The 16,302-nt window shown below is 41.3% G+C and overlaps 1 protein-coding gene across 6 annotated transcripts in view; it reads left to right on the top strand.

Annotated features, from left to right (window-relative positions):
- The window catches only part of PANK1 (pantothenate kinase 1), a 32,044-nt gene extending 16,365 nt beyond the window's left edge, over positions 1 to 15,679 (top strand). For 5 of the 6 annotated variants that reach the window (XM_033149229.1, XM_033149233.1, XM_033149234.1 and 2 more), the window contains exons 2-7: positions 1,832 to 2,184; positions 4,822 to 5,075; positions 6,244 to 6,420; positions 7,794 to 7,917; positions 11,640 to 11,765; positions 14,100 to 15,679. In XM_033149229.1, the coding sequence (XP_033005120.1) occupies positions 1,832 to 2,184; positions 4,822 to 5,075; positions 6,244 to 6,420; positions 7,794 to 7,917; positions 11,640 to 11,765; positions 14,100 to 14,159 (1,094 nt within the window). In that variant the 3' untranslated portion in view covers positions 14,160 to 15,679. Of the gene's footprint in view, positions 1 to 1,831; positions 2,185 to 4,821; positions 5,076 to 6,243; positions 6,421 to 7,780; positions 7,918 to 11,639; positions 11,766 to 14,099 lie in introns of those variants that run through there. The other variant, XM_033149232.1, reaches the window with a different exon arrangement.
- Positions 15,680 to 16,302: the final 623 nt, after the last annotated feature.

Raw genomic sequence — 16,302 nt, 5'->3', positions numbered from 1 at the left:
TTCGGGGCAGCCTCAACATAGAAAATGGATTGTTCAAATAGACTTTCTGTTTAAATGTTTTCCAGTAGCAAATAAATACCGGTAAATGTAGCTTATTTCAACAACGATGCATAGGTAACACAGAGGATAAATTACATAAACAGCCCATATGTTTCTGGTGGCATCTTCTCCTTTGACGGGAGGCTGTTTTCCATCTGTTTCCTTGTTCAATTTGGAGCAACTGGTTGGGGCAGGCATGTTCCTAACCACCCCCTGTAGCACTTGTGTCAGTTCCAAAAATAGAAGCAGGGGAACTATTTTTGGAGCGTTGTTTCCCCAAAGGAGGGAGATAGGGAAAGCGATTGGCCAGGAAGTGTTCTTCCTTTCCCTTTTTATCCTGGCTCATTCTATTCGGTAATTCTAAGAATCAACCATAATAACATACTGTGTACCTGCTGTGCGTAGATCCAGATTTGAGGAGGTGTTTGTAATGAGAAATACGTAATTCTACATTTGTGCGCTGTTCCTTTGAGTGTGAACGTAAGGCTTAATAATAGGCATGGGTAAACAATTCCATGGGCAGTGAGGGTGGTGTTGGCAGTGCCGCTTTTCAAAAGTAGAATAGTGAGTGGGCTGCATCCTAGAACACAGATATCTGCTTGCTCTTTCTTCCTAACACAAAGTATTCCTGCTGCTTTGCCTCCATCAGCACCAGCATTGTGGGAACCTGTGCAGGTTATCATTAAGACGGAAGTTGCTATGGGGAAATAGGGCTGGGAGGTGATTGCTTTTCACTGCTCTGTTTTCCATTTATGTCAGGAAATACCTGTATGCTCAGTACTGTGAATGTGCCTGGCACAACAGGGTAACATTAATTAAAAAAGGACAAGTCTCTGTCCCAAGTTGCTTACAGTCTAAATTTTAATGAAGCTGGGCAGAGAGGATAGAGAAAAAGGAACAATGGGTGAAAATATTCAGAACTTGCTGATACAGCTCTTGGAAAAATGGTGGTGGTGGTTGTTTTTGCAGCCAACTGGGGGTTGAGGTTAAGGGGTTAGGAGAATGTGTATTTGTGGCTGAGCTTACTGGTTCTAAATTCTGAACTACCATTGTAATAAACAATTCAATGATTTTTCATGCTAAATATGCATGTCAGGCTCAGAGAGTGAGTGAGAGAGGGAAGTATGATTTTAACTGTCTTGATACGGTTGCTTTGAAGATGAAATATACACGGAGTCAAGTGTGGATTTCATGCTCTCTATCCAGCTCATAGTAGCGAGGAATGCCAGTTTCCCCAAAACGTCTGCTTTATATACATTATTTACATAATGGGCCCCACGTGGTTGGCTAATTACGGGATACTCCTGTATGCCAATCAGGTTGCGGATTCACTTCCACCTGGAGCTGGATTGGGTGGCTCCTGCGGACCAATCAGACTGCTGCATTCTGGATCCTATTGTTCTAGGACCAATCAGACTGCTGCATTTTGGATCCGATTCAACTCAGTACATAACAGAAGAGGTACTAAATAAGTAACCAAAATATGATTTGTGCTTTGCTGCTTATTATTGAGTTATATCCAAGAGAGGATCTTTAAACTTTCCGTGGGACTCTTGCCCTGCTGGAATCCCTTTGCCCTTCTGAAATGGCATCCTAGGCCACCTGAAACTTCACTTAAAACACGCAAACGAAAGCTTTCAGATACATGGGCATGAATATCACTTTCCAATCAGCGCCACATTTCTAAGCTCAATGGCTTTGTTACCCTTAAAGTTCCGCCTTTAGAAATACTTTAAGAATGCTCACATTAATTCTTCTTTTTGTCTCTCTTTTATTCCTGCCCCTTCTCCAGCGTTCCCCTGGTTTGGCATGGATATTGGTGGGACGCTTGTGAAACTGGTCTACTTTGAACCAAAGGACATTACTGCCGAGGAGGAACAGGAGGAGGTGGAAAACCTGAAAAGCATCAGGAAGTACTTGACTTCCAATACAGCCTATGGCAAAACTGGGATTCGAGATGTCCACCTCGAACTGAAAAACTTGACTATGTGTGGGCGGAAAGGGAACCTTCATTTCATTCGTTTTCCAAGCTGTGCTATGCACAGGTTCATAGAGATGGGTAGTGAAAAGAACTTCTCAAGCTTGCACACCACGCTTTGTGCCACGGGAGGCGGAGCTTACAAGTTTGAAGAAGACTTTCGAATGGTATGTTTTGTTTGCACAATGTCTTGGTTTAAGGAGCTCTTTCCTACCCTTTTCCTGGTGCTGCCAGATCAAATACAGGGTGTGTGTTTGTGTCAGTCAGACCTTAGGACGCCATTATTTATTTTTGTTACTCCAAGCCAGCAAACCCGCTTTTAAGCTTCAATAAGTGCTAATTGAGGGGAGTTAACTAGAAGTGCTAACTACAGTTGGGGTCTTGGCGGGGGGGGGGGGGGGGGAGAAAGGAGGCACAGGGGTGGCAATATTTGTTACACATACACCACGCTAAGAATTTTCTCCTTATATCTATTATTTTTATCAATATTAAGATTAAATGCAGGAAAGCACAGCTTCGACTCAGCATGCCACACAGCCTCAAACTGTATTGTAGTCAGTCTGTCAACAAAGCAAGTTCCTGGTTTTTTTGGCATTGGTGTTCCATTGGGGTCAGGTTGACCTTCCCTTATTGGTGTTTTTTTGTGGGCATGGAGGTTATGTAGTTAGTGGCTATAGTGTGCTTCTATCTGCAGCCTTGTACACAATCAGATTATGGAGAGTAAGTCTATGCATTCTGCAGGTATTCCTCTCCCCCAACCCACCCCAGACATGTCCTCAATATGTGGTTGGTGTATGTATGTAAAGGATGTGAGGGCAGGGCCAGTAGGTTACCGCTGAATTAGAGGATTACACATCCATGCTTTTTAAGGAAAACTGGCTGCTTGAATGAGTGGTTAAGAGAGAGCTCAGTGAACTGGTTTTCTGAATCGCTTGTTTTTCAAAAGCACTTGTTTTTCAAAATCACACAACCCTTGAACAGATTCCACTAAGAATTCAGGCAGGTCTGTGTCAACTTACAATTCTCAGCATGTTTACGGTGTTTGCTGCTGTCCTGAGGCAATGGGTGAGGCAAGGTAAGTAAGACGATACTCTTTCTGTATTGCTTTCTGTGGGTGAGCATGCCGCTGAGGATTATGTAACACATGCACACACGTTCTTTTGTTTTTCACCTTACGGCACCTTAATTCTAGAAGAGAGGTGGGAACGATTATTCTCAGCCATCTTTTGACATGTCAGTTAAAACCCCCACCCAACACAATTTTCAGAGCATGCATTATACGCAAACATCTGGTGTTCCACAGCTATGGGTTTCATATTGTACGTATTTCACTAACGAATGGAACCCTCCAGGGAAGGGATGGTAACAGAGCTGTTTCAACACTGTAACAAGAAGCAGCTGATATTTCCAGTCCTGTGATGGAGTACAGTTTCAGTTATACACCCTTCATTCATTATACAAAACTCAATTATATTGCCTGTGTGGTTGTAGAGGGTTGACTAAGAAAACAGACCAGTTCTTGGTACACGTGTGTGTGTGTGTTTGTTTTCATGGTAAAAACTGGTTCTCTTTCTCTACCACCTACAACTATAATGACTAATGGGAACTTCGGTGCAAAGTGAAAGGTGGATTTTTAATTAGGATTGTCTTTTGTGTGGTGTTTATATTCAACTGCACAAAGCTCATACCAAGAACAAACTTAGTTGGTCTCTAAGGTGCTACTTGAAGGAATTTTTTTTATTTTATTTTGTTTTGCACAAATTTTGTTCAACATGAGGGATTGGCAACCGTTGGCCAGGGAGCTCAAACCCAAGGTGTGTAATTCAGTGGAGTCTTTGCTCTTCACTGTGTGCATCTCACAGCTGCAGATTTGGTACCTGAGTGAAGTAAGTGAAGATCAGCACCAGAGGTGTGCTAGGGGAGAGCATAGCCCCAGGCTGTTGGTATTCACACTGGAGCAGAGGTTTTCAACCTTTGTGAGCCCATGGTTCCCTTGACCATCTGCATTCTTTCTGCAGTTCCTCTGTGGGGAAACATGCTGCGAGCCTCAGAAGCCCAGTTATGCCACCATTTGCCTATAGAGCCGGCAGCTATATGGCACACGGTTCGAAAACCTCTGCACTAGAGAGAAGGCCTTTTTTTCTGTGAGGTAGTGGACAAAGGCCATGTTGCCTGCCCCTCAAATTTGAAAGGTCGCGTTTGTTTTAAAGTTGCTGTTAGGCTGCATAGCTGGATTCTGGCTTTATAATTGCACTTTAAAGCTGGCAACATACATTGTTATGGGAACTGACAATGTTTGAGGGCAATATTCTTCTCATAAGATACAAAAGCATTTTGTTTGACTCATCTCTTGGAAAACAGGTAGTGCAGGCTTTGGGGACAATATTAAAAACCTATTTGACTTCAGGTGAAAGTGGGATGGGTAGATCCTTCTTTCAAAACCTAATAATAATAATAATAATAATAATAATAATAATAATAATAATAATAATAATAATAAAAAGATTTCCTTAAAAAGCCCCAGCAACTATGGTCTGTGAGTATCGCAGTGTCTTCAAGGAGAGAGAAAAAAACCCAAACATCGAAATGCACAACATGGCTTGACTTTGTGATGCACTTGTTTTCAGGCTGATGGCTAACCTGCTTGCTTATGAACTTCCTGTGCAAATAGTTCTTTATTACTTTTGTGATGACCTGTTGTGCAACTCAAACAGTACAAAGTACTTCAGCAGGGCCTTTTGACTCTTCCATTAGGTTTCTTAACACTGTATCAACGAGGGTTCATTTATTAACTTCTCTTCCAGATTGCTGACCTCCAGCTTCATAAGCTAGATGAGTTGGACTGCTTGATCCAGGGCCTGCTCTATGTGGATTCTGTCGGTTTCAACGGCCACCCGGAGTGCTATTATTTCGAAAACCCTGCAGATCCTGAACGGTGTCAGAAAAAGCCTTGCTGCCTTGATAACCCTTTTCCTATGTTGCTGGTTAACATAGGCTCCGGGGTCAGCATCTTAGCTGTGTATTCCAAGGACAACTATAAGAGAGTTACAGGGACCAGGTGAATATACTGTCTGCAGGAAACAGCTCCTGCTGAAAGAAAATACTAACCTTTCTAGATTGGAGGTTCTGAATTATTTTATTGTTTTTACAGAGGGCCTCCTGAAGTTTGGTTAATGTATCTAAACCTCCTCAAGCATATGTGAGGCAGAAAAATAAATAAAATGACCCTGAGCTGAGGCTTCAGAGCTAAGAGACACCATGGCGCAGGCTGTGATTTGAACCCACCTTCTTCCTCAGAGCTATTAAACCGCACTGTATGGATGTGAGACAAAAGCAAACTTCCCCACTTAATTCCACAGGACTATTAGCCAACATGTTTGAGTGAGCAGAATGTTCTTAAGAGACCTGCAACTTTTTGCAGGTGTGATATCAACAACTTATTGCTTTAAGCTTAGCTTGAAAATCAGATTCTTGAAAAGTACTATCTTCAAACAGGATGTCTACACAGGCATTTTCTTCTAGTACTGCTGCTATCTTTCTTCCTGCAAGTATGACAATAGATTCATTCACATGGAACGATAAGGCTTATCAGGATTTGAACAGGATGCTGGTGTCAAATGCTTGATCCTTCCTGCTCCACTCCTCCCCTGGTGCCAGCAATAAGCTGTGAAACATGGCTTGTCATTATGTCCAAATCAGGGATTTGTGGTTTGTTTCTCCTTAAATCGCAGTTGCTGTGACTTCTTGTTGGCTTTCTGATCATGTTTTTTGGGGGGCCCGTGGGAGACACAATCCCAGATTCAGACATGGTGACAAACCAAGGCTTTATGGCTTGTTACTCCTGCCCTGACCAGGGAGCCATGTCTGATTACGTTTGAATAGACCACAGTCTTCAGATTACAACCAGATGCATCATACCTTAAGCTATCAAGAGGCAGTTCCTCCACCACCCCGGTGCATAGTAGTGAAGTTTCACAATTTGAGGGGCTTTCTTGGAGAAAGGAATCTGAAGATTGCCCAGAGAACAGGTTATTTAGGAATCCAGACGGTTGTTACTAACAATTACTATTTATTAAACTTATTAGTTGCTTTTAAAAAAACCCAAGCAAAAGTAACTCCAGAGTGACTTACAACAATAAACAAATAACACACACATCAAAACCAGCATAAAACAAAACAGAGGAAAACCTGCAAGTTGGCTGAAATGATTCTTCTCTTCCTCCTAGTCTCGGTGGTGGTACATTCCTGGGCCTGTGTTGTTTGCTGACCGGCTGTGAGACTTTCGAAGAAGCTCTGGAAATGGCAGCTAAAGGGGACAGCACCAATGTTGATAAGTTGGTGAAGGATATTTATGGAGGAGACTATGAACGGTTTGGTCTTCAGGGATCTGCCGTAGCATCAAGGTACATACCAACTGGTCACATATAAATGAGTTATTGCAGATTATGGGAAATTACTTAGAGCAGGGTTTCACAAACTTGGCTCTCCAGCTGTTTTTGGACTGCAACTCCCATCATCCCTGACCACTGGTTCTGCTAGCTAGGGATAATGGGAGTTGTAGTCCAAAAACAGCTGGAGAGTCAAGTTTGGGAAACCTGGATTTAGATATTGAGAGCCTAAGAACATGTTGCATGCAACCAAACCCGAGTAGGTAGCTGTTTTGTTCTTCAGGAAAAGCTGCTTCAGGTGGGACAGTTTGGAGTAGGGAGAAGTGTGTGTGTTTTACGTAATCATTTCCTTACCTGTTGCTTTTCTGTTCCAAATTTTCTCTGCTAAGCTTTTTCCCTGCACATTACCACGAGGGTGGGGGTGGGGGTAGATCACTGGGGGTTAATTTGGAGTGGATAAGAGGTTTTGTGGAAAAGGTTTTGTATGCGTTCTGCATCAAATTGGACCCTCCCAAAACAGTTTTCCTGAAAATAAAGTTTGGTTGCCTGTGTTTGTATTTAAATTTATAGCTGGGCCTCTGCCTGTAATGCTTATGTGGGTATAATTAATTGTGTGTACTGCTTAGGACCCTAGTTTGATTAATTTCAGCTCACTTATATCATATTGCTTTGCTTTCAGGATGCATTGCTTGTACATTAATCTTGCCTTGAAAGTAATTTTTCCCTTCCTCAATATCCAACAGCTTCTCTGTGTATTTCATACCAAAATTAATAGCCTTTAAAGCAGGGGTGGCAAACATCCACCTGCACATCTGCCCCCATGTGTGATGACAGGTGTGGCACAGGTAGAGAGGCGGTTGGATTGGCTGCTTGACTGTGTTCCCCATGGGGAAATGATTGTGCAGTGGATCACTGCAGAAAATAGGGTTTGAACTTACCGTCTTGTCAGCTGAGAGGCGAGGAGTTCAGCCCTACTGAATTGGCCGTGTGACTTGAGTTCTCATGTGGAATGCGCTCGCAAGTGGCGTTGTCAGGTGAGCAGGACAACCCATGCCAGCCCTATGATGTAAAGTTGTCTGCTTACCTGTCAAAGTTGGACTGCAGATGTTGCAAGACTCTGTTGTTTAGGAGACTTGCTTACTAGTAAGTATCCACAATGTTAAAAAAAATTGGTAAAAGCTTTCAATACAAAATGCAGCAATTTTGTAAGAAGGTGGTGCTAGCTCACTAAAGTTAGTTGACGTCCTCTGTGTCTGTGTGCGTGTCTTGCATCCTGCAATGGTGACGCCTGTTTGTGCCGGGCAAACTACTGGAAAACATATTTTTTAGAAACCTTGGCCTTTCTGAAAAATGTAAGAAAGATCATATCCTCTAGTATTATCACGCAGCTTCGGCAACATGATGAGCAAAGAAAAGCGAGATTCCATCAGCAAAGAGGACCTGGCAAGAGCGACCTTAGTTACCATCACCAATAACATCGGCTCCATCGCTCGGATGTGTGCTCTGAATGAGGTAAGAACGTGCTGATTAGCAAGCTTTTGAAAGCTGCTGTTGTGCTCCTGCATTACTTTGATCTATGCTTTTGCATTAGTTAAATACCGAATAACATTTTTTTTACAGTGCACTCCATGCTCTCATGTGAAACTTTGACAGAATGATCCACAGAGTTTTCTTTTCAATGGCTAAAATGAACAGAAACACAGTGCCTCTTCATTCATACACAGTGCTTGACGTCTCCTGGTTTGTTCTAATAGTTGACCACCAGCTATGGAGTCCCACCTCTGTGCAAAGCCTTTGTCCTCTTAGACCACCAATATTAACAGTGTAACCGTGTGAACTGATGTGGTGGTGAACGAGGCTGGTAGTGAATACTACTTTGTACACTGATAGGTCCTTTGCGTGAAATTCTTCCTGAATGCTTGCTGTCGAATTGGTTGTCATTCATTCAAGCATTCTGGATTTATTTATTTATTTTAGTTTGGCTACCGTCTGAAGAATCCTGTAGCGTCCAAAAACATATTTGCATTCTTTTTAAGGTCAACCCACAAGAGCTTCCAGTCATATTCATATGCCTGATGGAACCTGGTTTGATAGTCGTGTTGACTATGGCATGGCACCTTTGAAGGTGTGCATTTGTTAACTTGACACCTGCAAGTTGGCGTTGCAGAGCTAGGAAGAGCATCACTGTTCAGCAGTGACGCTCAGTGGTGGCTTTCGGCAAGTCAACACCTGTAGTTGTGAAGCTAATACCTTTTGCCAAGGGTATCCTTCAGCCATTGAAGCAGCAGCTGCTCCAGTGTTTACTTTCTTGTTCTCTACCCATTCCCCCCCCCCTTTTGTGTTGTTTCTACTAGACTTATGAGTCTGCGGACAAGGACAGTCTTATCTATCTATAGTTAACATTTTATGTAAGCTCCATATTTTACCTCCTGTTCATTTAATTGGCTGTGTCACTTGTTTAGGCAGGTAAACTCACAACAATGGAATACTCCGTTGCAAATATAATAATAATAATAATAATAATAATAATAATAATAATAATAATAATAATAATAAATTGTATTATTTATACCCCTCCCCCATCTGACTGGGTTGCCCCAGCCACCCTGGGTGGCTTCCAGCATATACAAAAACATAATAAAACATTAAACAATAAAACTTCCCAATACATGGCTGCCTTCAGATATCTTCTAAAGGTTGTATAGTTACTTATCTTCTTGACATCTGACAGGAGGGCGTTCCACAGAGCGGGCGCCACTACTGAAAAGGCCCTCTGCCTGGTGCCCCGTAGCTTCGCTTCTTGCAGTAAGGGAGAGAGAGAGAAGCAAAAGACACAGGTTCACTGTTTTGACAACAGCCACATGTCTGCCATAACTTTGGGGGCATTTGGTGGAGTCGCAGAAGTCTAATATAACAAGCCCAGCAAATCCAGTACATACGAATCAATTTGTTAATTGCTTCAGTGTTGGCGACTGAGAACGTCTTTCAGTATTCCTGAATTGATAAGAAACCTTTCGTATAGAAGTATTGTTAGAAGCTTCTCGGGGAAACAAGTAGTCTTTCTCTTTGCTTTCAGCTTCTTTACAGTGTTGCCTTGTGGCATGGAGTTCAAGCAGCATTGTACAGGGCTATCAAAGCATAGAGAGTTAGCTGCAGTGAGCAACACAGGGTACATTTAAAATGAAGAGACTGATCGCCACCTGTATCCTGACATATTTGGTTTTGAAAGAGGAGGATGGTGATTTGCTTGTGGAAAGCATGAATATCATGAAGGAACTTGTGATACAATACAGATATGAATAGATGGGATTGCACAGATTCAGATAAACTGTCACTATGAAATTGCTATTATTTTGCTACATTATGAAATTGTTGCTATGTTATTGTTTTGCTATGTTACTATGAAACTGTTTTTGTGGTGATTGTTTGAAATGCATCCCTGTTGCTTTGTTGTAAGCCACTTTGAGCATGATATGTGTGCGGAAAAGGGACATACAAATAAAGGAATGAGTTAATGAATTGCATTTGACAGAGGAAAAAAAATGGATTTTAGGGTTCTGTGCTTGCACCTGCACCCCAGTGGTCTTCTGAACCCAGCAACATTTTTTGCAAAGGTCTTGAGTTTGTTAATCTATGGCTCATTTTGTATGTTCTTCCAAACCATTATTGCTACCTTAACAGACATTTGAACATGGGAAGCTGCCTAATGCTTCTGTGCCTGTGTTAGGTGGAAAGCAAGTAGCCAGTTGTTCTTTCCTCCCTAAGCTCCCCATTTTCTCTTAAGACCATGATTGAGCCATGTACATTTTGACACAGTAAGACAGCTAGCTAAATGCATTGTGTTATAGAATCCCTAAGTAATCTTAAAAATGAAGCCTCCCATGTTTCTATAAGCAATTAGGATTTTTTTTTTTAAAAAAAAACATTTCTAGAAGCTTAAGTGGTAAAGGGCATGGACTGTGTCCCAGGAAAGGTTTCACTCAAATCAAGATGGGTGGCCTCTAAGCGGCCATCACTTAGCTTCAGATTCGGGGATGGAGGCAGCACCAGCCCACTTAACAGGGTACTTGTAAAGATAAAAATGTTCTGGGGGGGGGGGGGGTTCAAAGAGAAGTTCAAAAAAGCACCATACAAATGCCAAACATAAGTATTTCCTGATTTTATTGAGTGGAGTGTAGGGAAAGCACTGAGTTGTCGGGGGGGGGGGGGAGGCAGACTTCAGATGTGCTTGATTAACACTAGTCCTTATCACATTAGCACCTGAAAGATTTCCAAGCAAAAAATAACTTGCAGTGATTCATAAGAAGCGGCTGGTGCTTATTTAGTCACCCAAGCCCCCAAGGGTGTTAATTGGACTGTCAGTTTGGGACTGAAACTGCACTATTGGGATAACACTTTGGCCGCCCTAAGTAGTGTGAACTTGAACAATTTTTGCTATCCTGTTCTTTCCAAAGCAGATCAGTCATGCTAAATACTGATGGATGTGTGTATAGGATTGGAGCCTAGAGTGTCTCTCCCTTGCTGTTCTCTTCCTTAGTTTGTTCATCTACCACAGAATACGTATCACAATGTGTATGGGTGAGAGAGAGGATGGGCTAGTATAGTTTTTTGGTGGCTGTCTGGAGGACATTTGGTAGGTTGTGTTATCATGGGGGCTACTTTATTTAAAAAAGGTACTTGCTAAGTGAAAATCGTCCACAACCTCCCTAGGGAGTCCAACCCGCTGTCAAACAACTCTGACGGTCTTAACAGTACTACACTACAGTCAAACCTCGGTTGTCGAATGTAATCCGTTCCTGATTCCGATATGTTCGACAACTGAATTGCGGCTTCCGATTGGTTGCAGGAGCTTCCTGCACTCAGCGGAAACCACGTCGGATGTTTGACTTCCGAAAAACGTTCGAAAGCCGAAACATTTACTTCCGGGTTTTCGGGGTTGGGGAGCCGAATCGTTCGAAAACGGAGCCGTTCGGGAGCCGAGGTTTGACTGTACAGAAACTTCATGACATTGCCCTCAAAAATAGCATTCTAGTTTAAGGAGAAATGTTCCCCCGGTGTATGATTCCATTTAAATAAGGTAATCTAGTTTTGGTTGTCTTTCTGATGCTTTACCATTAGGAGACATCTGATGAACACTGAATGAATATCATAGCTGTGAATTCCATAAGTTTTAAGCTAAACATGGCACCCTGTTGAATGTATATATTTTCCTAATTTTTGCTTAAATGTTGCAGAACATTGAGAGGGTGGTGTTTGTCGGAAACTTCCTGAGAATCAACATGGTCGCTATGAAGGTACTTGCATATGCCATGGACTACTGGTCAAAGGGACAACTCAAAGCTCTCTTTTTGGAACACGAGGTAAAGACTGTTCAAAAGAAATATGTATATATCTTTAACTCGGTTGATCTGCTAGTGAAGTCATGGTTTGAGTTGTGATAGGATTTTCTTCAGTTCCCGAAATGTGAATAGAAAGACCCATTCAAGAGGTGATATCTGCCGTTTTAGTTTATGTGCAGCCAGCCAATGATGATGGGAAAGGAACACTTTTAATTTGGGATAATTGATTGGTCTTAACACAACTGTGCAGGAGTGGGGAAAGACTGTGAACTGTAGAAGACAATACTTAATTAGTATTGAAGCAATGGAATGCAAAAAGAATTTTTGTGTGTGTTATAGAGTCAAATATGAGTTTTTGTAAATATTTGTTTTCATGAATGCAGGTGCTTGGTAGTGGTAGATCCAGGGAGTTTCTGGCTACGTTTGCATGTTGCACAATACTTTCGTTTACCAGGACATGAACAAGTTGCACGGAGTTTTGGGCTTGCATGCTTCCTTCTCCCATCTCCTCCTGACAAGTGGCTTTCATTTCTTTATTGCAAAATTTTATAATCCACCCTTTGTCCAAAAATGAATTTCAGGGTGGCATACAAAAAAATTTAAAATTGCAAATGTGCTGTCAAACCAACACTACAATGAAATTACAAGGAATAAAACCATTCAACCAGCTAAAACATGCAAAATTTAAAATGCCAAATAAAACAAAAACAGCAAAGACATTTATTTATTTTTTTAAAAAAAAAAACTGGCTCTGAATAGAATACAGTACCTGCATCAGGGGTACTTCTTCCTCGGGGCGGCAATCCACAATCTTTTGTATATTCATGATGTATTCCTCTTAAACTTGGGACACATATAAGTGATTATTCCAATAATCTGAGTAGGTTTACATTAACCACAGTTTGCTGTAGTGCCCAGGACAGTGATTAATCTTTGCAGTAGTTAGTTTAAACAACCCGGCTTGGGTTACTTTGGTATCAAGAACTATGGCTTTTACTTTCGCTGAATGTGACTTGTCACGTCATCCAGACAAACCCTGTGGTTGCCATTAGCTATTGTTATTTTCAAACAAGTCAACTTCATACCACAGTTACAGAAGCAGGCTTGTTTAAACTAACGGTTGTTAAGATTAACCACAGAGTCTCAACTTCTAAATGCCTCTTAGACAGGTGGGAGAGGAAAGGGCAAGCCTAAGGCTTGCTGAAGCTCATTCCTGCCCTTTGATTTTGCACTAAATTATGGTTTAACATGACATGTAAACACAGCTCTCTCTCTCTTTCTCTCTCTCTCTCTCTCTCTCTGTGTGTGTGTGTGTGTGTGTGTGACATACACACACTCTAGGAAAGAGTGCCACTTGAAGGCTGTTTTAATTCATTCAGAGGGGATGCTGTCTTCACTGGGTGAACCATTTGGATGCAGCAGCTCCTTCTTCTCCACATACCCTTTCTGGCTCTTTCCAACATTGTGGAGAAAGCTGCTTTAGTCACATGGTGAAATGGTGCAAAACAAATATGGCACATAGTGACGGTTCTCACGCTGTGTTAAAGTACCGTAGCTTCCAAATGGCACCTGTAATGCATAAGAAGCTGAGCCATTTTCTTTGGGTCATTTAACCAATTGAGAGTAGAATGAAAAAGCTATAAAAAAACTGTGAAATCTCCCTTAGGGCCTATTTCCGTACCACAGCATACTGGCAAACTTAGATATCCTTGTGACTCTTATAGTACACTTATAGAAGTCTCTATCCACGTCCTCAGGTGTAGGGACTTGTACAGCAACCCAGTGCCTTACTTACAGCTCAGTGCATGAAAAACACAGGCAAGGAAATGACCTGTTTCTGTTATGATGACATGACTCTCTTCCAAGGGTCCAAACATTTCTTCCACTGGAAGAAGTTCCAAATGACATCCAAATGTCACTACATATGCATGCAAACAAAATAAGTTCCGGCTTTTGTGTAAACGCCTCACGCCCAATGTATTTGTACAAAATGTGGAATATTTATGTTATCTTTTACTGGGCCCAACTACTTTTAAGTGTTCGGAACTTCTGAGGACAACTCTACTGAATAGACAATATGCTTGCTTGCTGCTCCCAGCATTCACTTGAATTTCCAGTAGAATTGGCCCTGGCTGGTATGGATTCCTTCCTTTGCTCTCAAACAGCACTGTATTTTGTTTTGCAGTACCTGCTTGTCTGATGTTTCAGATGTTTTTCAGACTTGCACCTTTGTTTAAAGAGAGACAGAGAGCATTTGTTTCATGTTGTGCTGAACTCATTGGCTCTGTGACAATTGGTTTGAGCTCAAAGAACATTACGTACTAATGCCTTCCTCTCCTTTCAATAACTTTGAAGGGTTATTTCGGTGCTGTTGGGGCCCTTCTGGAATTGCTTAAAATGACAGATGATCAATGATGAAGCCTCCAGGAGCCCAATGCCTGTAGAAGCTTCTACAAGATGGACAGCTGCTAGGAGGATGGAAAGAAGCCATGATGGACACTCTTACCTGCTGGATTTGTAAATAATAATTTAAACTCCTTTTAGCTGATCTTTTAACTTTAGGGTTGGACATTAACTTCAGAATTCGTACCAGGAATCTAAAAGAAAAAAGAGGCATTTTTTAACTGTATACAACATTTTTTAAGACAAAAAAATGTGCAATGTGGCCAAACATGGCAGATTTTTATGGATCGTGTCTAAATAAGTGGATACTGTGTGGGAAATGGACCTAAGATATGTGACGACACTGGTTTTATTTTATTTTATTTCTTCTGGGGTTTACTGACCTAGTGTGATATAATTATTCTTTTAGTAATTGCTCTAGGAGATTTTTTTAATTAAATCTTTCATGACGTTTCATGATTGCTGTTGGTTTCAGGTGAAACCGCAAAACTAGTATATAGTGTGAGCAGTAAAGTAATGAATCTTGTTGCCTTCATTATTATTATTATTATTATTATTAAACTGTGTTTCCATCTTCCCCAAACTTTGTTTGACTGCCCACGTTGTCATCAAATCCACCGAAAATAGAAAGAAGACCTCAGCCTTTCCTTTCAGAAACTCACGCACAATGAGTTAACTATTCCTTGTAGCACCGGAAATCCTTATTTGTGGTACTCTGAGCTGGAAAAAAAATTATTGGGCCATGGGCAGGGGGAAGACTAGTTCCCACAGTCTGCAGATGACGTGGTAGACCTGTGTTCTTACATACTTGAATGCACCTACATGCAAAGAAAACATATCTCTTTCCCTCTCATGCCAGCATTCTACATGCAGATGTGTTTTTCTTCTTTTTCACATGGAGAAGCATTCAATCCTGTGAACCCCCACCTGAAATCTGAAAATGGTACAACCCAGCAAGTTTAACCACCTCCTCTGCTGTTTGTCAGAACTGGGCCTTACTTAAAATACATTTTTTGGTATGCTGAAAAGTTATTCGGCTGTTACGATACGAATACCATGCCATATATCTGACACTTTTTAAAATGTCCAAATGTGTCAGACCACATGTTGAGTATTAATGTATACTATTTCTTAGAAGTTCTTATTGATATTTACCACAAGGAACAAATGACATAGTGGTATAAAATGTTCAAATTTAAAATGTTTGAGTGAATTAACCACGTGCCCTGGCTGATCAAGATTATGGACCTCGCAAAGAACAGATTAATTTCCTAAGTTCCTTTCTACCTTGTTGATTCAAATTGGAAATACAGTTCTGTTTTTGCAAAATGTAAAACGTCCGTCACGTGGTGGCGGGGGACGACAGCATTAGCTTTAAGGAGCAAACGTTTTCTCTAATAAATTTGAATTATTTGTTTGGAATACAGTATTTGATTTCTTTACCTTGAAACCTTTAATAAATTAACACTAACTGTTCACTTACCTGGCTGAAATAAAAACAATCCATTACTGTTGTGATGGCTTTGAATGCATCCGTGGCCTCCTTTTCATTTAAGAGCTTTATAGTCCTGCTTTCCTTTTCTTTTTTTCAGGTTTTCATTACAGGTGCTTATTTATTTGTTGGATTGTTTAAAAAAATGCAGAAGGGGAAAAAAAATCCAGCTGAACATAACGCCCAAAGGTGGACAATCCAGTTCTACACCTAAATCCCTGCCATTATACCTAAAATACTGGATTTAACATTTGTGGGTGGAGTTATAAAGTAGTGTTTATGAACAGCTACATACATTACAATAGGTCTACGGACAGGATGAGCAGCAGCATCGAATACTCTTTTCAGGGTGGGGGAGGCACTTAGAGGCTCAACAGATATATGAATTTAGATACATGTTGTCTACCAAGCAACTCTGGAGCTGAGTGTATATGTCCGGCAAACCCTGACAGAACAATGCAAAAAGTTTAGGCGATGCAGAGAAAGAACAGTAATTTACTCTTTTCTTTTGGTGACACCCGCCCCCAGTCAGAAAATGCCTCTTGTGTTCTCTCACGGAGGCCTCTTCAAATGCAGAATTGTTAGCCGCATCTCTTTCTTGCATGCTTTAATTCTTCCAGTAGAGGGCATTGTTGGACGGGAGTTTGAGGTTTTCAAACACAT

This window comes from Lacerta agilis, chromosome 5 (assembly GCF_009819535.1).
Source record: "Lacerta agilis isolate rLacAgi1 chromosome 5, rLacAgi1.pri, whole genome shotgun sequence".
Classification (NCBI taxonomy): Eukaryota; Metazoa; Chordata; class Lepidosauria; order Squamata; family Lacertidae; genus Lacerta; species Lacerta agilis.
Note: the sequence above shows the minus strand (reverse complement) of the source record. Positions and strands in the feature narration are given on the sequence as shown.